We start from the raw sequence: 22817 nt of genomic DNA, 5'->3' as shown, positions 1-22817 counted from the left end.
CCTATCGCTGGTTTCCGTTCTACTTTGGACACATGAAGAAATGTGTTCTGACATGAAGAAATGTGTTCTGAAGGTGAAACTCTATGTTACATGATTTCTGTGAAGCCGGTGGCGATGACCTCACATTAAGAAATGAAGAGCATTAATTATAGTTGGTGAAGCAGATATCTTAATAATGTGTGAAAAGATGAAAGGAAAACAGATTAGTGAACTGAATCAGACCTGATTTCAGTGATTGAGATACATCAAAATAACATTTAAGAACCTTTTCCTGTGTTAGTGCTATATTTACTCCTTCCTGAATGCTAATTAGCGGAAACTCAGTGAAAAGTGACGGGGCTTTTTAAAACTGTGATTTGAAGAGAATGTCATTCTGGGTGCCTCTTTCCTGAAAGTCAAATTGAGAGCCCAGAGAGACTGCTGTTCAGAGAAAGATGCTGTGCCCTTGGCCAGTGCTCTGTTCCCATCAGGAGCCCGAGGATGTGGGCCGGTTGGCGTCACCCTTGACATCAGCCTTCTGGATCAAACACAACCCTAATCCTCTCAGAAACCGTGCATGACCCTGTCATCCACAAACAACCCCAAGTCCCTGCCGAGTCTATTTTTCTTTTCTGCTTTGCTCTCTTAATTTAATGAATTTTGTTTAAGTTTATTAGGATAAAGAAGAATTTCCTATCACTTGCTAGATTTACTGTGTTTCAATGAATGGTTCCCACCCTGAAAATCTGGGACTTTCTGAACAGGTTCCCTCAATCAGGCCATCTATTCATTTACATGAATGTTCAGACTCTTCATTTAGCCAGAATAAAGAGGAATTTTGTTGTTAGACCCATCTGCCCACTCCTCAAATCCCCTGTCTTCTATTACACAGTCACCTCCCTTTTCCTTCTAGAGGTGTCGCAAACAGTCATAGGCACCAAAGTTTCAGGGTTGAATTGGAAAGAAGTTTCTGTTTGGTTTTCAAAACCATTCTTGATGATGGCTAACATTTTTTATTTTTGCCAATTTGGACCACAATAACAAAGGAACTCCTGCTAATTATCACTACAGCCCCTTCCTAATTGGTAATCTCAAATCTTTCTTTAGCATGAGAAATGGAAGACTCTAATGAACCCAAGCTCTGATGTTTCCTATATATTTGGCCTTGAGCAATTCAGGTAACCTCTTTAAGTCTCTATTTATCTTTAAATAAAGATAATAATGCCTCTCAGCGTGATTATGAGGGGGAGAAACTGGGGTTATTAATGTAAGTAGTAGAAAATGTGACAATTTTTTTTTTTTTTGGCAGTACGCGGGCCTCTCACTGTTGTGGCCTCTCCCGTTGCGGAGCAGAGGCTCCAGATGCGCAGGCTCAGCGGCCATGGCTCACGGGCCCAGCCGCTCCGCGGCATGTGGGATCTTCCCGGACCGGGGCACGAACCCGGGTCCCCTGCATCGGCAGGTGGACTCTCAACCACTGCGCCACCAGCGAAGCCCGAAAATGTGACAATTTTTAACCTCCCACCAAAGAAGACCACAGGACCAGATGGTTTCACTAGTAAGTCCTACCAAACATTTAAAAAAGAATTAACTCCAGACCCCCCTGGCAGTCCAATGGTTAAGACTCCATGCATGCAGTGCAGGGGGTGCGGGTTCGATCCCTGGTCAGGGAACAAATATCCCACATGCCGTGCAGTGCGGCCAAAAAAAATAATTATTATTATTTAAAAATTTAAAATATAAAAGTAAAGAAAAGAATTGACTCCATTTCTTCTCAAACTTTTCCAAAAAAGTGGAGAGGAGGGAACATATCCAAAATCATTTTATAAGATCAACATGACCCCAATACCAAAGCCTGACAAAGACACCACAAGAAAAGAAAACTACAGGCCAATATCCTTGCTAAACGTCAGTGCAAAAACCACAACAAAATACTAATAAACCAAATCCAACAACATATGAAAAGGATTGTACACCATGATCAAGTTAGATTTATCCCAGGGATGCAAGGATGGTTTGACATATGAAATTAATCAGTGTCATACACCACATTGACAGAATAAAGGGAGAAAAATCACATGATCATCTCAACTCATGCAGAAAAAGCATTTGACAAATCTCAATACCATTTTATGATAAAAACACTCAAAAAACTAGGAATAGAAGAAAATTACCTCAACACAATAAAGTCCATAAATGAAAAGACCACATACTCAATGGTGAAAAACTGAAAGCGTTCCCTCTAAAATCTGGAAAAAGGCAAGAATTCCCACTCTCGCCACTTCTATTCAGCATGGTAATGGAAGTCTGAGCTAGAGCAATTAGACAAGAAAAAGATATAAGTGTTCCAAATTGGAAATACCTAAAATTTGTCTGTTTGTAGATGACATCTTATATGTAGAAAACTGTAAAAACTCCACAAATAGCTTGTAAAACTAATAAACAAAATGAGCAAAGTTGGAGGATACAAAATCAACACACAAAAATCAGTTGAATTTCCATACACTAACAATGAACAACTAATTAGAAAAGGAAATTATTAAAACAACCCTATGTATAATAGCACCAAAAGTATAATTCACTTAGGAATAAACTTAATCAAGGAGCTGAAAGACTTGTACACTGAAAATGATAAAATATTAATGAAATAAATGAAAGACAACACAAGTTAATGAGAAGACATCCTGTGTTCATGGATTGGAAGAATTAATATTGTTTAAATGTCCATATCACTTAAAGCTATCTACATATTCAATATTATTCCTATTAAATTCCCAATGACATTTTTTTCAGAAAAAAAAAAAAAGCTCACATTTATACAGAATCTCAAAGGGCCCTGAGTAGCCAAAACAATTTTGAGAAAAAAGAAACCTGGAGGCCTCACAAGTTTTGATTTCAAAATATACTACAAAGTAATCAAAATAGTATGGTACTAGAATAAAGACAGGCATATAGACCAATGGAACAGAATGGAGGGCCCAGAAATACACCCTTGGATCTATAGTCAGCTGATCTTTGACAAAGGTGCCAAGAATACATTACAGGGAAAGGATGGTCTCTTCTCAACAAATGGTGCTGGGAAAACCAGAAATCCATGTGCAGAAAACTGATATTAGACTCTATCTTACACCAAACACAAAAATCGAACTCAAAGTGGATTAAAGACCTAAACATAAGACCTGAAACTGTAAAACTCTTAGAATAAAACATAGGGGAGAAAACCCCTGACATAGGATTCGGCGATGATTTCATGAACACAATGCCCAAAGCACAGGCAACAAAAGCAAAAATAGACAAGTAGAGCGACATCAAACTTAAAAACTTCTGCACAGCAAAGGAGACAAACAACAGAGTGAAAAGACAACCTATGAAATTTCCAAGAAAATACTTGCCAACTCTCTTTCTAATAAGGGATTAATATTCAGAATATATAAGGCACTCCTACAACTCAGTAGTAAAAAAAAAAAAAAGCTAATTAAAAAAGGGGGGAAGGACATGAATAGACATCAAGTAAGGCATACCCTCTCAGAGCCTTAGATTCTTCATCTTTTATAGAAAGAAGTTGGACTAGATGGTTTATGAGAACTTTTTAACTCTTTGATTCTCTGTTCTGCATTAATAATTCCAAATTTAGGAGAAGCATCCTGGCACTTATCAGGCCCTTCTTATGTAATAGGTAAAACAATATGAAGTTGCCATGTTTGCAAAATATGCAATTTCATGTGGTTCTGTCTAATATTTCAGTGTCATGTACTTCTGTGTAACGACTGAAGGAGAATTATCTTAATATTCCTTTAGAGGACACCCTACACTTACAATGGAATATTTTTCTAACATCATAATTTTACCATAAGAGTTAAAAAAGAAAAACACCACCCAAATAAACTTTCCCAGATGCTCTGTTTTTCCCCCGGTTATTGCCTTGATTCGATTACAGATCTTGCCTGAAACTGATTGACTGCAGAGCAATGCCAACCGCAAAGTTTGCTCTCAAAAGCATGTGAAGAACAGGACAAGCATCCAGGCCCAGTCCGTTCTTGCTATGGATGATAAAGATGCCTTTCAGAGGGTGAATGAGGAAGAACTGATGGTGTTAGTCTTTCAGTTTCAAAGGAAGCAGCATAGTAGATTATTGTATCAGAAAATATATTCTTTTTTTAAAAATTAATTAATTAATTAATTTATTTATTTATGGCTGCGTTGGGTCTTCGTTGCTGTGTGCGGGCTTCTCACTGCGGTGGCCTCTCCCGGAGGGCATTATGCCAAGTGAGGCAAGTCAGACAGAGAAAGACAAACACTGTATGATCTCACTCATATATGGACTCTAAAAATGTTGAACTCAAAGAAGCAGAGAGCAGAATGGTGGCTGCCAGGGGCTGAGGAGTGGGGAAAATGGAGAGATGCTGGTCAAAGGGTACAAACTTTCAGTTGTAAGATGAATAAGTTCCAGGGATCTAATGTACACCACGGTGAACATATATAGTTAATAATACTGTATTCTTGAAAGTTGCTAAGAGAGAGGATCTTAAATGTTCTCACCACAAAAAAGAAATAGTAATCATGTGATGTGATGGAGGTGTTAGCTAATGCTAAGGTGGTCATCATTTTGCAAAATACAAGTGTTTCAAACCAACACACTGGACACCCTAAACTCACAGGATGTTATATGTTAATTATATCTCAACAAAGCTGGAAAAATACTAAAAAAATACAAGTGAACAAAATTCAAAAATACAAAAAATAATACAGATATGGAGAATAAAATGCAAAAGTTCAATAGATCTATAATAAGACTCCGAAATGTATATTCCCAGCTTGCCATGTCTCTTGAACTTCAGATTGGAATATTCACACTAACTAATAATTGTACTTGGATAATCCATTGACCTTACATGTATTCATTTATTCAACTAACAAAAATTTAAAAAATAAGATTCACCAAATTTAACTTTTCATGTACTCAGATCTACAGCTTCTCCCAAACAATCATAAGATCTTACTGCTTGAAACTTTGTTAAATGAAGCCCTTTCTCTACATCCTGTTTCACTATAGAAGGTAGCTCAAAGTGCCCTGCCCTTTTGTCTGTATCGCTGCAACAGCCTCCTAAATGTGTCTTTATGGGTCCAGTCTTGCCCTGCTTTGAAGCCATTCTCTCCTTAGAAGCCCAAGTAATCTTCTAAAGTGCAAGCGTAATCATGTCACCTCTCTGTTTGAACCCTATCAAAGACTCTCCATTGCTCTTAGGAAGAAAAACCTAGGTCCCTGATATGGCTTCCAAGGACTCACTTCCGCTGACTCTGCAGCCTCAGGCTTACTCCGCCCTCCCCGGCCCCCACCCCCGCCAACTTCACATGGCCACACTGCACACCTCTGCAGCCCCTTCTGCTGACATGCCCCCTGCTATTCCAGCCCTCCTGACACAACCTCATGTCTGTTCGCCTTTGAATCTCCCCTTAGGCTTTGGGACTTTCTTTGACCTTCTGCCTTTAAGACTGGGCAAAAATGCCCCTCCTCTGTGCTCCTCTAGAGCTGGCACTAAGTTCCATCCTAACACGGACCCAGGAACTCTCCTCCTCTGTTGACCTACATCCTCTATAACAGCGGTCCCCAACCTTTCTGGCACCAGGGACCCATTTTGTGGAAGACAATTTTTCCACAGACCCTGGAGGTGGGGGCATGCAGGGGGATGGCTCAGGCAGTAATGCCAGCGACGGGGGGATGGCTCAGGCAGTAATGTGAGCGATGCGGAGCGGCAGGTGAAGCTTCAGCTCACCTGTCCACCGCTCACCTCCTGCTGGGCAGCCGGCTTCCAAACGGGCTGTGGACTGGTACCAGGGTTGGGGACCCCTGCTCTACAAGACCCTCAACTTGCGGGCAAGTGCTGTGTCTAATCTACACTTGTATTCTCAGTACCTAGTCCAGGGCACAGCACATAGTAGGTATTCATCAGATATTTTTGAATAAATCAAAAGAGTAAAGTAGAGAAATGAAATTAGTCCACATCAGTAATAATTTTGGTAGTTGAGAATAATTTTCCTATTTCTTTCACTGGTTTTCTTCCTAAATCACTAAACTCAAATTTTATGTATAACCATTTCTAGAAGAGGCTCCATTTAAATTTTGCAAAATTAAAGCTGAATAACTTCTGTTTTAAAACTCAGACGTGGCAAAAGGATCTTTAAATACAATTTAGTGAAGAATTTGGAAGGTGAGAGATATTGGTTGCCCTTATATTGAAAAAAATATGTATTTATAAAAGGTTTATCACAGTCCCTGGCACAGAGAAGGTTCTTGAGAGTGTTAAGTGAATTTGTCTTTCTGTGCTGTCAAAACACTAATTTCTCCCAACCTCCCTGTTTTCTCAGCTTCCCTGTTCTCCAAAAAGGAGGGTGATAAAAACCACTCCTCATGTACACACACACAGAAGGAAGAGGCATGGCCAAAGACAGAGATATAGCCTTGTTTAGTTCAAATGTTGAACCTTAAAAAAGAACAAAATAAAAAAATTTTAAATTCAACTACTATAGGTTATGCTTCAGAAATGGGGTCTAGAGGAGTTTGTGTGAATTTCTGTCACTCAGGTGAGATGGCCCCTCCTCAGAGCCAAGTTAACTATGGCTAGCTCTGGTGGGGACGATGCAAACAATAGTAAGAACAATTGAGGATGTCATCAATACTAGAATTACAACTAGAGGAATATCTGCCACAGAGGGAAAGTATGAATACATGGAACTTTGACCTTGACTGCCGCAGGTGTTTACCTGCAGTAACACATCTGGGGAAAGAGACCACAATTCAGGGTGATCAGCACAGGTGCTTCTGTGTTCATTATGTGGGGTGTGTGTGTATGTGTGTGTGTGCGCGCGCCTGGCTTGTGGACATCTTAGCGTGCAAGACACAGTCAAGCCAAATGAAGACAGTTATCAGAGGATGAGGAGTAGAGATACAGAAACAATGGTTTTATTTTTCTGTGCAAATGTGCAAAAGCCATAGTCACACACAATGCAATTGAAAATAAGAAGACAGAGAAAAGGGAGTGTTTTTAAGTCAGCTATGACAAGACATCGGAAAACAGAAAAGCAACTACTGACAATTACAGTGACAACAGAGCCATCAGAATTGTACAGAGAAAGAGATGGTGAGTGATTCTTAAATATATTTGGAAGGAAACATGTTACACTTGGAATGACCTGTAAGTATATAATTATGGATATGCCCAATGGGAGCAAATGTGAAAACTGTACATGTGGTCTTTGGCTGTATCAATTTTATGCTTACTTCAGATAATATGGGAATGCAAATATTGATGGGAAGGTTTTCCCCACGTCTCTTGCCATGAAATCTAGCTTTGGAACAGATCAGCTGAGATGGCAGGATGGCACATACTGTGTGGAGGCGAGGGGAGCAGGGAGTAGAAAGGAAAGACTTCAACATGAGTCTCTCCCAGTTAAGTGCCTGCTAGCACTCCACAGGATAAATTTGCTGCATAAAATCTTCTATTATTGTTGAAAAATAAAACTGAAGATATTTCCTTTTCTTTTATAGTATACTACTTTGTAATTTTGATTTCATGGTATAGTTAAGTTTACCTTGGTTATTTCCAAAGAAAAACAAGTTTCTTAAAACAATTGGGACTAAGTGAGTATTGGATATCACCCAATGGATAAATTACCCTCATATTTTCAAACCAGGGCAGCTCCTAAAGACACAAACACATTTACAAAATGATATTTGGTGGGCCATTGTTATTAGAGTTGCTTTCTAAATTAATTCATAGGATCAAATTAGTTTCCCTTTAAATGAACACAAATAATGGCTCCTTTGGAAGGTATATCCACACAAAGATATTTAGCATAAATGATAACATGCAGTGTGGAAGCAATAAAAATATTAGCAAATAAAGTTATTTTCTAATTACTATTTTATATACTCTAAGCAAGAATATATTAATCTTTGCATACCTTATTAATTTACTTTGTAGATCTGTCATTTCAGGTATTTATTTCTTAAAAAAGTCATAATGCCAAATATACTTTGATTATAATAGGTACTATGCTTTTTTTCTCAGATAGTTGAAGAGGATAAATTTACTTGCAAATTTTAGAAAAATATGCCTCCAAGAAATTCAAGCTTTATAATTTACATTTTTAGTGTATGCATATACAATAATGCTTATTCCTTTATTGAATATGCATTGAAAAGCAATTGAGATTAGTCCATTTGATAGAAATGTCGATAAGCTCATAAATCTGTAAGCAATTAACAAAAAGTTATTACTTGTATAGAAAATATTGCAGGAAAAAGAAATGGAGAAAGGTTTTATCTGTCATTTTTTCTGAGGAAGGAAGGTTTTTATGGAATTGTAAATTATACTGGTGAGGCATATAACTTGAGAATTGATACCAATTGTATTAGAAAATTTTCTTTCTAGATTTTGAGGGATTTCATGGAATTTCCCACTTTCTCTTTATATATATTTTTAACTTACCAGAGAACTGGCAACACTTCATCTGAACAGCTTGTATAAGAGCATAGATGGATACAAAAAGTTTAATCAGTAATTTTCAAATTGTCATGTCATGAATAATAGATAGGAATGAAAGAACATAAATGACTGAGGATGAGGGCGAATGAGGGCAACTTATATTGTAAAAGCACACACAAGAATGGGGTGTGGGAGAAAGTTGTTTCTTACTGCAGTGGTCATTCAAATACAGAAGCGCTAAGAATGATGGCACATTTGTAATAAATACTCGCAACAGTGAGATGTTTCTGCTCATATTAAGAACAACAATTCTTTTTTGCATTTAGAGCCGGAATAGGTAAATATTTGACATACTCATAAAGTGCCTGCAATATGCTTAAAATAGTCCTTGAATTTATTTTGATTTTCAAGATGGTTTTTATTTCAAGGCATCTCTTGAAATTCATGGCTTTAAAGTTTGGGAATGTTCACAGGTACGTCAATAATCATCCTGTTCACCCCACTCGACCACGGGCTCATCATTCATGCGCAGAATGAGGTAAGAAAGAAGCTGGAAGAGGTTCTGCCAGAGCAGGAGGGAGACATAGAAGGAGAGGCCGCTTACGTCCAGCTCACAGCGTGCGCCGGCGAAGGCCAAATCACAGACGCACTGGAACTTGTTCAGCAAGTCGTGGCATTGGCCTCCATTGAGGCATGGATCGGAGGCACACTCATCAATGTCCTTTTCACACCTTGAAAACGGAAACAGCAGAAACCCGGGCCCCAGTTCAATAAATTGGCTGTGAAATGAATGGGGAGGGAGAACTCTGGCCTGATTCACCTAGACCAGTGTGGTGTAATTGACCAATCCCCATGCCCTTTGTTGTATATGCTCGATAGTGTGGGAGATAATCTTCAAAATTCCTTTCACAAATTTTTCTTTTAATGAAAATAATTTGTGTATACACACACACACACACACACACACACACACACACACAGAGACGCATACACAGTTAATTAGAAAGAGAAAACAGGTGCAAATATCTAGAAATCAAGACAAAATGGGGCCATGCATAAGTCAACTTCTCTCTCAAGAGTGTTAGTGTCGTTGCCACCTTATAAAAGTTCAGTTTATTGGGGTACACGAGGACCAGGAGAGTGAGCTGTAGTTTTTCGACCTAGCATCTACAGAGCAGACCTCCACTGCAGCTGTGAGGGTTCTGATGCATCAGTGCCCCCAGGCGAAGGGGTAAAGCCCCTCAGAAACAGAAAAGTGTATTTGGTTTATTCTGAGAGATTTGGGATTATTATCCTTGGGAAACCCATTTTTAACAAAAAGCCAAAATAGATAATAGAAGCTTGCACTTGCTAATAAATCAGTTTCATAGCTAAGTGTAATATTTGCATGCTCAGGGAGAATGATTTTCAAAAGCCAAATTTTCCAAAAACAAGTGATATCAATTCTAAGGTAAACAGAAACTTTCCTCTTCCCCGGGACACTGTCATTTTCCCCTTAATTTTCCATGAACTACTATGTGTTTTATTCAATCACTCCCCAATCACTCATTGAGTAGATATTTATTTAGCACTTAACCATGTGCCAAACCCCCTGCTAGGCCTTGGGATAGATGGGTAACTGAGGCGTCTTTCTTACTTTGGGAAATTCATACAAAACCTCAGCTTTGGGAATCTCTATAGAGCAGCTCACAAGGCTGAAGTCCACTGTAAACAATTTTTCATTCCCCACCTCCTAAGAGGTAAGCGTGCGTGCCTGGGTCATCCACTAATCCCTAGGCTCAAACTGAAGGGATGAAGTGGTAGGTTGCGCAGGGCCAACCCAAGGCATAAAGGGAAAAAGATTTCTTCCCAGAAAAACAGCTCCTTATCCCCTTAGATACCAAGCATAGCTGAGACATTTTGTTTTCCTTTTTTGGCTTAGGCTTCTGGGCTGGAAGGAGACTCCTCTGATTAGACCGGAGCATAACTCGGCAGCTCGAGGGAGCCTGCCAAGTACTCCCTGCCCTGGGTGGGCCAGAGTGTTCACAGCATCCATCATGTACAACCTGCCAGGGTGACAGCACAGAGCTGGAGGTCTAACCCGACAGAAGAGAAGGCAATTTGTTAGAGGACAGCTTTTCAATATCTTTGGACTTTATGGAAGTCACATCCCCCCAGGCCTTGGGAGACTGCCCAGTATTTTCTAGCTTTCCTCCAGCTATTCTTTCTCTATTTCTTATCTACTTCTCTTTTGAGCTGAACAGTGCACAATATACACACAATCATTATAAACATTATTGGAGCTTTCATTAGAGGTTATTAATAGGTAGAAAATCAAAACAAATAAATCCATTGGCATCCAGTGAATTAACTAATGATGGAGAAGGACTGTGAAAGCACAGAATCCATGGAACATGTGTTCACTATTTTAGAAATCCATTTTCAGTAGAGAAGTTTATCCGGATGAAAAGACTCCTGGGAGAGGAACAGAAATGCTGAGCTTCCTTTTCTTACCACATTTCAAGTCAACAATTTGAATTTAAATGCCAGATACCTCCCTTTTTTTAAAAAACAAATAAACGTTGGAGGAAAGGGAAATGTTTGTTGTAAATAGGAATAAGGTGTGAGTAGTGGAGAAAAATAAGCCAAGGCTTTGAGTGAGTTCTGTGCATTGGCCATTAAACATTAATGTGCCATTAAGCATTAAATGGTGGCATTGAAGGCTGGAAGTAACCAGCACTTAAATATATAGTTAAAGTGTTGTTCAAACTTTAGGATAAGAAAATCTTTGCAGTGTTTTTGATATATGTGGGATTGGAGGCCAACCGAATGGTCTCTGGGTTAATAATATGGTGCAATGAAAAGTGGAACGTGACTCTAGGCTACACAACTCCGTGCACATGGATACTCGGACTGCCTGTGCCGCTTAGAGCCAGCCACTGAAAGCAAGCCGAGCCAGCCACTGAAAGCAAGCCGTGAAGGCAAGAGCTAGCTAGCCCTATCATTGAATGTCGGAAGGGAAAAATGCAGGTGTGGCCAAGATTGCCTGCTGTTTTGTAAACGTGACAAAAGAGCTGTATCTCTGTGGTGCCCAAAGAACTGGTTGAAAAAAAGAAAATTCAAATTAATCCAAACTCTAGTTGTTGTGGAGCAAAAATATACCCATTATTTTATTAACTACTCTTTTGGGGAAAATTAATTCAGTCAAGATCTCTTTGTCCAATGTGTTGGACTTGAATTGATCTAATTTGTTCAGAGGGAGTTTGATCAGAGATCAGTATTATCTTACCCTGCATGATATATGAGATGGAGGAGAACTCTTTCCCTTTTCTTTTAAGTGTTGCAAGTAAAGATTTAGTCATACATTTATGCTAGCACATCTACAGGTGAGCAGAGGCTTTGAAGGCAGTGCGACCTTGCAGCAGCATGTGTCTGGATTGGCACCTGACCTGTCACTTAACCTCTTGGCTTCCATTTACACAAATGCAAAATGGAAATAATAACAATTAGAGACAATAATAACACTAACAATAATAACAATTTGTCCGGTGCCTGGCATAGCACTAGAAAAAAATGGCTACGTATCTGTTACCTGCTGTTATAGTATCTCTACCTCGTAGAGCCCCAGTTTGTTACCATTCTGGGAACATTGATCCCCTTGGGAATCCGATAAAAGCTACGGAATACGCACCTTCTTGCACTTGCCCTCACCTCGGCCAGTCAAATGCATATGCAAATTTGCCTGCATGTTCAGCAAGTCACAGACCGAAACCAGCCAGCAATCAACCCCATACCGACAATCCCGGCATTGGGTACAGCAGAGCTGAAGGGTTTCTCTGGGAAAGGTAGATTCATCTGGATAAAGTGTGTATACTTTTAGGGTTGAAGGTAATTCTAGGGGCAATCTTTAAGGTTTATTACATTCTACCTTCACCAACAACTGTGTCTACATCACGTACTAGAGTTAGTGGGACAGAAACACGCATCCAGAAGTACCTCTAAAAAAACAATATCACATTTTACTGTTTTCGAAGACATATTTCCTCAGTTAAGTCTCGGCTAAAAAAGCGTTCTTGACTTTGACCTAAACTGTAATTTTTCTTCTTTTTTATTGTTTGTCTCTGTCCGGACCTATATTTCAGCACAGATTTTCCTATGGGAACTGAGATGAAAATTTGGAGGAGAAATAAACTTTGCATAATCTCGCTGTTGTTCAGCCCAGGCTTTTCTCCTATAAAGCTCTGCTGTGACTCACCATTCCCCAGTGAAACCTGGCCAGCACACACATTTTACTTCACCCTGGAACTCTGTGCAGTTGCCGCCGTTATAGCACGTGAGGTTGGTCTTCTCATTCCCACAGACCGCTGAGGGTAATCTGGTGTATCTAGAGAGAAAAGTAACAGCCACACTGTTCACCTTGCTCATTTCATTTATGAAAACATTTTAGAAAAGTTCATGTATATAGTCAATGCCAAACTAACTAGGTACTCAGTCTGGCTGAGCCACGAATGCTTAACTGTGCTGTTTTGTTCCAGAATCACCTTCTCAGTCCACAGCTCCTGCTGGAGGGCTGCGCTGTTTCGGAGCATGGCTATCCATCTTCCACTGCTACCCAGTGTTCATTCGTGAGATAAGATCTATGCCGGGGGTGGGGGGTGGCAATAAATTTAGCGCTGGAAAGAAACTTGCTATAGCTAGGGCCAGAGGAAAAGTGCATCTCTATAAAGGCCAGGAAAGAAAGGACAGGACTCTGGTGCCCAAGCCCTCATGTGATTTCTCCATTGCCTTTCACAGCTGAACTCCAGTTTCCCTGCCAACACTTGCTGCCCCCATCTAATAACTCACAGCTCAGCAGAATGCAAGCCATGTGCTGTCCAGGAGGTTTGTACACGGCACTCAGTGGTGACCACGTGTGAATTCTGAGCTTGGCTCTTTCGTTTATCAACAGAGCTGTATATATTAAGGAATCCTTATAAGGGGCAGAACAAATTGTTAGAAGCTAAGCAGAACTTTACTGTGTGATAAAATCCAGTGGTGTGAAGGGACTGGTTAAAAAGATTTTATGGTGTTCAGGTCCTTCGACCCACTGTGCATGTTATGCATGGAACTGGATACATAGTTAATATTCAGGAAATATCAGATGAATTTAATTTGTCCTGCTGTGCGTGCTGCAGCTAATATGGAGAAACCGGTCTATATGTGTCTATATGGAGAAACCGGTCTATATGTGTCTCTTCCCACAAGAGCCAATCAATTCGACTTTAAACCAAACGTAAGGTAGATAGCTAGTGGGAAGCAGCCGCATAGCACAGGGAGATCAGCTCGGTGCTTTGTGACCGTCTGGAGGGGTGGGATAGGGAGGAGGGGAGGGAGGGAGATGCAAGAGGGAAGAGATATGGGAACATATGTATATGTATAACTGATTCACTTTGTTATGAAGCAGAAACTAACACACCATTGTAAAGCAATTATACTCCAATAAAGATGTAAAAAAAAAAAAAAAAGAAAGAAAATATCCTAAGGACTTTTCAAAGGAGCCAAAAGCGTCAACCAGCGTTGAAAGAGGTCAATTAGCAATGCAAATATGACGCTTTGTATACATCATATGTTAATACACAATTTTGAACCTCATTACAAAGTACTTTTGAATCAAAACTTTAATCTTTGAAAACGTGACTTTGATGAATTAGGCAGAAAAGATACTGGAGCACTGGTTACTGGGGCATATTTGTTTATTTTACTTAACCAAAGTCACCATGGCAGTACTATTAATTTTGATCCTGAATGTCTTTTGCTTTTAAGCATTCAGATTACCTGTTGGCCAATGAGTTGGTTAACTCATGAGAAGTGACATTTTATTGGAATGTCAACACTCAGCACCTAACCCTGTGTCATGCCTTCACAGACTCTGAACAGCAATAAATGTTATGGAGACAAATACATCTTCTTACACGTGTGGCTACCTATTCTGTCTACTAGGAAATTCATCCAGTTAAGGTACCACTTCTGAATTAGTGTAATGTCTGCAGGCTGCCAGCCAACTCCAGGCCTTCCTGTCCACATTCTGGAATCTATTGCTTGCTAGAAATAACCATCTCACGTGCCTATAACAACTCAATTGTTTAGTGAATTCAAAACAAGTATAAGTTATAAAAACAATAATGAATTCTACTTACATAGAAATACTAAAGCAGTGTGACTTGGCAGGAAAATATTCATTCCTGTTTCTATTTATATTACATGAAACGGATGTGACTGCCAGAACTAAGCTTTATAGTTTTAGAAAAAACTGTGAAATGCTTTGAAATGGGCAAAAGAGATCACTGGGTATTCTTTCAGTGGAATGCTGGGTGTTATATAAAAGACCCTCTAAGATTATCTGATTTTTCTAATGTGTATGACTCAGGTTTTCATTACCAAGCTAGTTCACAACTCTGTAAGTTGTAGAAAATTATAGTAATACTAATGGATCTTGTTCATTGAAGTGCAAATGAATTTGAAGCGATACAGTCCATTGTCACACTGTAGAAATAGTGTGGTTCAAGTACTAATTTTGTTGCCCTATAGGCTATTAAAAAATTTTGCATTTATTGGTAAATTCATCCCTATTTACAAGTGTGTATATATATTATATGGACATATTTATGTATATGATTAGATTATCCTTTGACATTTTGATTTTTGTCTTACTGGTTCCCTCATTAATTAATGACAAAGTCATCAAAACGTTCATTCTGAGAGTCATGATTTCACCCTTTTGAAATTATACTTTAACATAGTCTTTTCAGAATTATATGAGTTTACCTGCCTGAAATACCCCAGAGTATTCTCTTAGGGGTAGGAGTCATGCTTCCTCCAACAATACTAAAATTCAGCTCTTGCATTTGTTGTAAATGTATTTGTTTCCTGAGGCCTTAAGGCTGTCAGACTCTGGGGCTGTAGTTCCTGAGACATTCTAACAGAGATGACTGAGAAAACATTTTGCTCAAAGTCTGGTCCAAACCCTGCCCTTCCTCTTTGTAGAACATGCCAGCAGGTGAGATCCTGTCTTCGCAAGACCAAACTGTGATGGCCGTTGACTGTCACCCCCTGCTCAGCACAGCCTGTATGTTCATACCTGGGCAGAGAGCTTTCCAGTTTGAAGATGTAGAACACAGCTCGAAACACACTTTATGTGGATATTATGCTCACCTGCAGAATTTTCCTGTGAAATTTCCAGGACAGTGGCAAGAATAGCCACTGGTGTCACTGACGCAGGTGGCCCCGTTTGCACACAGGTGACTCTGGCAATTGTCTACATCTGATTCACAGTTCACACCGGTGTAGCCAGGCTCACACCTGCAGCGATAGCCTGCAACTCTGTCGGAGCAGTTGCCATGGATACAGGGGTTTGAAAGGCATTCATCAATGTCGAGTTCACAGTGTGCCCCTGACCATCCCACGGGACAGGTGCAGTGATGAGAACTGTACGTGTCTTCACAATGTCCTCCATGCAAGCAGGGGTTGGAATTGCAGGCGTTTAACTGCAAACAGCCAGTAACCACTGGATGTATAGACATTTTGAGAAACTGCTCCTCCTGAGGTTTATTAATGAAACCATGAACATTTTCAAAGTAAGAGAGATAAATGCCACTGATTTCTATTGTACTTAGACACCCTCGCAGGCCCTGCGTGTTGTCACTAGCTCGCTCACCCACATAAATGTTTATATCATCCTTCAGGAAGCTGAGACTCCCAGTAGCCACTGCGCTGGTCACAAGAGGTGTTTGCTGGTCCACTTCCATTTGCCACCTGGAAGCCTGGGCCCGTGGGTCTGTCATGGAGAGAGTCACTTGGTGCCACGCGCCATCATTCACTGACTGCAGACTTGTCAGACTCAGCATGTAAAAACTGTTGCCACTTTGCAGTTGAAATAATAACTGGGAATCCCGAATGCTAATATTAAGGAATTCAGGCTCCTTCTCTGCGTGCAATATGATCGTATTTGCGTCCCTTGTTCTGAAACCAAATGTGATATTGGTGAGTTCTCTGGTAATATTCCCATTGCTCCTGAATAATATCTCACTGCTTTGTCCATTAAAAACAGCATTTGCGATACCTAAAGAGAGAAGGCAACGCCAATCAGCAACTTTACTAAATCTGTAATGTTTGCCTAAGTACCTTTAATGATCATCACGTTACTACCGTCATGTATGGATTGTTTGATACAGGCTAGGCACTCTGTTAGTCGCTTTTATATTATTTTTAATATGAAGTTCTCGAATGTAGGTTCATTGTTATTATCATCTCTATTTTACAGAAGAAGAAAGTGAGACTCACAGAGGTTAAGTAATTTTCTCACGGTCAAGTGGCTAATAGATAATTAAGCCAGAATGTCAAACTTGGGTGGTCAGATGCCAAAACCCAAATCATTTATTTCTTTTCCACTGAAATGCAGTACCTTCTAATGTTATTTTACAGCTGCTCCCACAAATAAAGCATTGGTTACCCGTTTTGCACATAAAGAAATCGAGCACAAAGAACTCACAAGTCTAGCTATAAGCTGGGCCTCAAGTGACACAGTTAATTAACAGTGGAGTCTGGCTTCTGAGTAAGCTGACCGGGAGGCACTTAAAAGTAGCATTCTAAATGACTGATTTACTACCTGGCAAACTCCAGTCATGTGCTGAGTCACCAATCTGTGCCTAACTCCAAGTAGCATCCTGTGGTTGGGCAAAATTATACAACCGTACCCTCTGCTCTAATATACGCCCGCATACATGTGACCACATGGGACCACAGCACTTTTGGGCAATCTTATTGCATTTTTCTATTAGACTGTTTTTCCAATTCCACAAGATCACTCGTTCACAGCTTGCTTTATCTCTTAAAATATCGAACCCTTTCTGTTTATGATCTCCTTTTTTACTTTCCTGAGAAAACAGGAGAAAGAAGAACTGCTTCAGTTTCCCACCTAATCTGTAAACCTAACAAATCTGGATCCACTCTGCTTTCCATTTGTTATAATGGATGCATTGTCCTTATTCTTATCTGTACAATAATAGAAAAAAGATCTCCTGTTCTCTGCCCCTGGTTCCTGACACAGGGCTTCTAAAACCCTGGTAAATTCCTAAGTGATAAGAGCACTGCACTGGGAGCATCTTTGTTCTAATGAGACAGCGACTCTGGGTGGGCTCCTGGGTGGAGCCTGGATGCAGGCTGGTCATCAGGAAGACTAAGTCATGATTAGAAGCTTGAAATTGTCAGCCCCAGCCCATCCTCTAGAGAAGGAAGAGTGCAGAAAATGGAGTTAATAATTGGTCATGCTTACATAAGGAAGCCTCCATAAAATCCCAAAAGCATGGGGTTCAGAGAGCTTCCAACTTGTTAAACATACCCACACTGGAACGGTCATGCACCCCAACTCCTCGGGAAATAATCTCCTACACTGGGGACCCTCCCAGACCTCGCCCTATGTATCTCTTCATCTGGCTGTTCATCTGGGACCTTTATCATATCCTTTAATAAAATGGTAAACAATTAAGGGTTTCCCCGAGTTCTGTGAGCTGCTCTAGCAAATTAATTGAACCGAGGCGGGGGTCGTGGGAGCCTCAGATTTATAGCTGATCGGTCAGGAGCACAGGTGACAACCTGGGCTTGCGATTGGCATCTGAAGTGCAGTGGGGGGTCTTCTAGTGGGACTGAGCCCTTAGCCTGTGAGATCTCACACTATATCTGGGCGGATAGTGTCAGAGTTGAACTAAATTGAGATGACCCGTAGGACACCCAGCTACTGCAGCAGAATTGCTTGGTGGGGGGACCCCCGCATATCAGGTGTCAGCAGTGCTGTGCGTGTATTCCTACTGTGGGTTTTCCCTACTCAGGTGGGAAACTGTAGGTGCTCCAGCACACATCCAAGGGCAACTCTCCCAGTCACGCCTTGGGTCCCTTTCATTCTCACCTTTTTTAGATATTACTTCTAAACGTAATCTCTTTCTGTTCTGCATCATCATTTTCCCTCCCTTTCTGTTGCTTCCCATCAGCATAAGAATATGCTGTAATTGCTCCAATCTTAAAAAATAAAAACACAGGCAAGACCCAAGAGCACTACCCTGACCTCCCTCTACCCTGTTGCTTTCTTATTTCTCTAGTTCCTTTTCCAGCAAAACTTCTCCACATAGTTTTAGATTCACCTTGTCTCAACTTTCTCATCCCCCATTTTCTTTTTAATACCTTCAGCCTTGTTCCCCATCACATCACTGAAACCGCTCTTGTCAAGGTCATGGTGACCTCTGTGTTACTGATCCAGCAGTCAATTCTCTATTCTCATTATCTTCCAGCTTTCAGTAGAAATTGACCTTAAGACACTGTCTTTACCTCATGTGTGGGTCACCACACCCAACCTCGAACACTTTATTATACAGCCTATTCCAACCACTTCTCAGTGTCCTGGCTTCTATTGTGCTGCAGAGCAATGTACCAACCATGCCTTAGCTCAACACCTCCACGGTTACCATCACATCTAGAAAGGATTCCTAAATCCTAAACATGGCGGACAGAGTTTATGTGACCCGACCCCTAACTCTCCAATCCCATTTCCTGCCACCCTTCCTCATGCACGTACTACAGCCACAAAAACTTCTTGCTATTTTTTGAAGACGCCAAGCTTGTTCCCAAACCAGGCCTTTTACATTTGCGGTTACTTAGACACGATATTGGCCCCCGATCTTCCCATACCGGACTCTTTCTCAACAAAATATGCGCTCAGATGTCACCTCCTCCGAGATGCTTTCCCCAACTACCCAAGTGAAAATGTCCCCCCCCACCCCCGCCGGCAACCCACTCTCTTTTTAATTACTCAGCTTTATTTTCTTCATAGCATCTTGTAGCTATTTGAAATTATACTGTTAACTTTCCTACTTGTTCCTTGTCTGTCTCTCCTCACTAGAACATGAGCTTTTACGAGATCACGCAACTTCTCTGTCTAGGTTCTCACTAAACCCGATGCAGGGAACATTGCCTGGCAGAAAACAGGTGCTCAGTAAATATTACTAAATGAATAATCTATAAAAATAACTCAATCCTTAATTCTGAAAAGTGAGATAATGATTAGAAACCACAGCAGGAGTAAATTCAAGGGTATCATTCAAGTGTATCATTTGACTGGATTAACATTTCACTTGATTTTATTGCTTTTGACTGTGGTGTTTTTTCCCAGCAAATTTGGGGTTGGGATTAGGCAGGAAAAGAGCAAGAAGTGTCTCATTACATGTTTCTGAATAAATGTTAACATGACAAATCTCATTAGCCCTCCAACTCCTGAAGGAAGAATACTGTCTGTCATGCTGTATAAACTAGTTTCATTGACCGACTGAGCACATGGAAATCACTTCTTGTGATCTGAGTAAAAACCGCAGTGCACATTAACATTTATACTTTGCCTTTTCTTCAGGGAACTTTATCATAATAAACACACCTGTATCTAAGGTGGGTTGTAGTTTTTAATTGTCCGTTTTCGGATAGGATACAGAGATAGAAATGATTAAGTACTAAGGGCAAACTCGGGGTAATGCACAAGCTATACTCTCAAGAGTATGTTATTCTAGCAGAACTATCTTCCCAACACATCTCCCTAGAAATAAATACAATAGTGTCATGAGGTCACATCAAATGAAAATTATACAAAATAGCAAAAGTGAATGCTAGGGTTTATACCTACCGGTTAGGAAAATTTCACCCCTCCTACTAATTTACATTTTCTCCCTTAAGATAAGTCATAATTAAAAAAATGTTACTGAGACTTTTTGAAAGGTCGAGGCAAACTTTTTCCACTTTCTGTAGTGGCCATGCAGTAGCAGTGAAGATCATTCACGCCTTTCTGACGTGGGGCATCCAAATCCTTTATGTGGAGACGGAGGGCAATACGCACCCAGGGTATGGTTCTTGGACCACCACTGTTTTTAGAAACCCTATTCTTTTTTTCCCTGTGAAAATGTTCAAAATGATTTAAACCCCATTGTAGAATATAACTGGGACTGAGAACTTTAGTATTTCTGTCAAAAGATTAACAGTAAAATTAATAAGTAGTAAACTATTTTAAACAAGCAATTCAGAGGGCAGAAAAATGGAAAAGGTGCCATTAAAGTTCTGTGTCATATTAGAGGCCTGATCTCATTCTTTACGCAAATTCATCATGCTTTATTCATGTGTGTAGCATATTATTTCTTAAATATGAAACATAAGAGTATGTGTATTCTTTTAGAAACTGCCCCCCAAGTATATACACTGTGCAATACATTTCACATACCATTTTGATATATGATTTTAAAATATAGAAACGTAAAAGTAACTGTATTCTCATTCTCAGTCACTTTGGGGCTTGGTTGTTGATTTGGGCCTCAGGTCAGTCAACGCCTAGCTCCAGACCATTATTTTAGTGCAGTGTTTTCCAAGGTATTTTATGTATTTTTTTAATTGTATGCAGATAATGTAATTTAAGTCTAGAGCAGTTAAGTGAAAATACTGAGCTAAATTGAAGAAAAATATATATTTATTTAACAAATATTTACTGACAACCTCCTACATGTTTGGCACTATTCTAAGTGCTAAGAGTAACGTGGGAAACCAGACAGAAAATCTCCTTCCCTTTTGAAACTTATATTCCATCAAGGAAAAGATGATGAACAAGTGAACAAATACCTGTGTAACAAAACATCCAAGGATGATTAGAGCCATGAAGAAAAGTAAAGCCAGGGAAGAGGGCACTTGGGTAGAAAAGGGAATGGAGGGATGAGGCCCTTGTGAAGCTCTGGGCTGAGAGAGTTCAGGGTAGAGATGGTGATGGTGCATGGGAGCTAACTGCTGGGGTGAAAGAACACTGGACAGAAAGACATCGGATGCACATTGAGGACAACTCTTAGAGGGTTTCTCCCACTAAGAAAGGAAGCAGGAACATGGGATGGTAGCTGGTGGGGATGGGAGGGATATCAAGGGAAATAGTTTGTAATGAGTAAATTTGACAGTATGTTTATATACTGAGGGGAAAACTGATGATGTTCGCGGGTGAGAGAAAAATTTCAGAAGCAAAATCTTTGAACAAGGGGAAGAGATTAGAATTGAGTGCGAACATAGACGGTTGGCTATAGACTGAACTGCGCATTATTTGAACTAGAAGAAAAGACATACGATAAATAATAGTGTGGCTACCACGTAGACCTGTCAAAATTGTAAAGATAGTATTCAAATTGCTAACATTTGGGAAATTGTGTTCAGTAGTACTGAATTTGGGCAGGACAACCATTCAGATTGAGGGAAATACTCATGGTCAACACCAATCGAGTGCCTACTGCGCTTGGCTCTCTACACACGAGGTCATATAATCATCACACACACACCCATAGTTACCTACTTATCAAGTAGACGTTTTATCCTTTTCTTACAGAGGAAGCTTTAGATTATGGAGACGTATGAATTGCCAGAAGCCTCATAGTTAACCAATGACAATGTGCTCACACTGGCACTTTCACTCTGTATTGCCAGTAACAAGAAAAGAAAAGCCAAATATAACCCGGTTAATTCTTTCTCTAGAAATTAGTCTTAAATGATCAAGGATCTAGGCTTGGTGCTGCTATGACCGCCGTTTCCCACTCAGAAACCCAGGGGCAGGATGAGGCTACTCTGGCTTATTACACTCCCATTAGGTTTGTTATACCACTACTCGCGCAGGGAGAAGCAGCTACACATTTCTCTGCTGAGCTGGAGTTGTCTGTATTCTTTTTCTGGGTTGACTCATGGAACAACTGAAATGCCCAGCTGAACTGGATGGTGATAAGTTTGAAGTGCACTTACATTCAAATCCTCGAGGCAGCCCCTGGCATTGGGCCCGGGGAGGGCACGGGCTGAGTTCACACCAGCGAACCTCCTGGCAAGCTTTCCCGGCTGTGTTCGCAGGGCAGGAGCAGGAGAAGTCGTCCCACAGGGAGTAGCAGATGCCTCCGTTGTGACAGGGGTTGGGCTGAGCAGACAATAAGTCAAAGGCATTAGAAGCGCCGGCAACTAAATATGGAAAAGACCCTGTTAATCTGTGAATGCTAATTTCCTACATATTTTCATTTCGAACTTTTTATATCCATTGGCTGATAAATAGAATAAAACTTACTGCTACCATCGAGAGAGAGGAAAAGGGAAATAAAGAAAAATATACAATACTGATCTCCTGTAGCACAAGGAGGATTTTCAAAGGTGTAATTATATTCTCTGTAATTTATAAATTACCAGGCACTTTCACTGTCACTAATGATAGTTTGAGTTAGAGACTTTTCCTCCTGTTTTTACTGGTGAGGAAACTGAGGTCCCTTTCGTTGTCCAAGATTCTATCAACAGTCAAACAGGGAA

General features: G+C 40.3%; 1 protein-coding gene across 5 annotated transcripts in view; it reads right to left on the bottom strand.

Annotated features, from left to right (window-relative positions):
* The window catches only part of CRB1 (crumbs cell polarity complex component 1), a 267875-nt gene that overhangs the window by 22300 nt on the left and 222758 nt on the right, over positions 1-22817 (bottom strand). For 4 of the 5 annotated variants that reach the window (XR_007476515.1, XR_007476520.1, XR_007476516.1 and 1 more), the window contains 4 exons: positions 22272-22437; positions 15636-16542; positions 12700-12828; positions 9070-9196 (listed from right to left, as the gene is read on the bottom strand). Coding sequence is in view for 2 of the 5 variants with exons in the window: in XM_004285086.3 (XP_004285134.2) it covers positions 9070-9196; positions 12700-12828; positions 15636-16542; positions 22272-22437 (1329 nt within the window). In the remaining 3 variants the exon portion in view is untranslated. The remainder of the gene's footprint in view (positions 1-9069; positions 9197-12699; positions 12829-15635; positions 16543-22271; positions 22438-22817) is intronic. The other variant, XM_033415459.2, reaches the window with a different exon arrangement.

Source organism: Orcinus orca, chromosome 1 (assembly GCF_937001465.1).
Source record: "Orcinus orca chromosome 1, mOrcOrc1.1, whole genome shotgun sequence".
Lineage (NCBI taxonomy): Eukaryota > Metazoa > Chordata > Mammalia > Artiodactyla > Delphinidae > Orcinus > Orcinus orca.
Note: the sequence above shows the minus strand (reverse complement) of the source record. Positions and strands in the feature narration are given on the sequence as shown.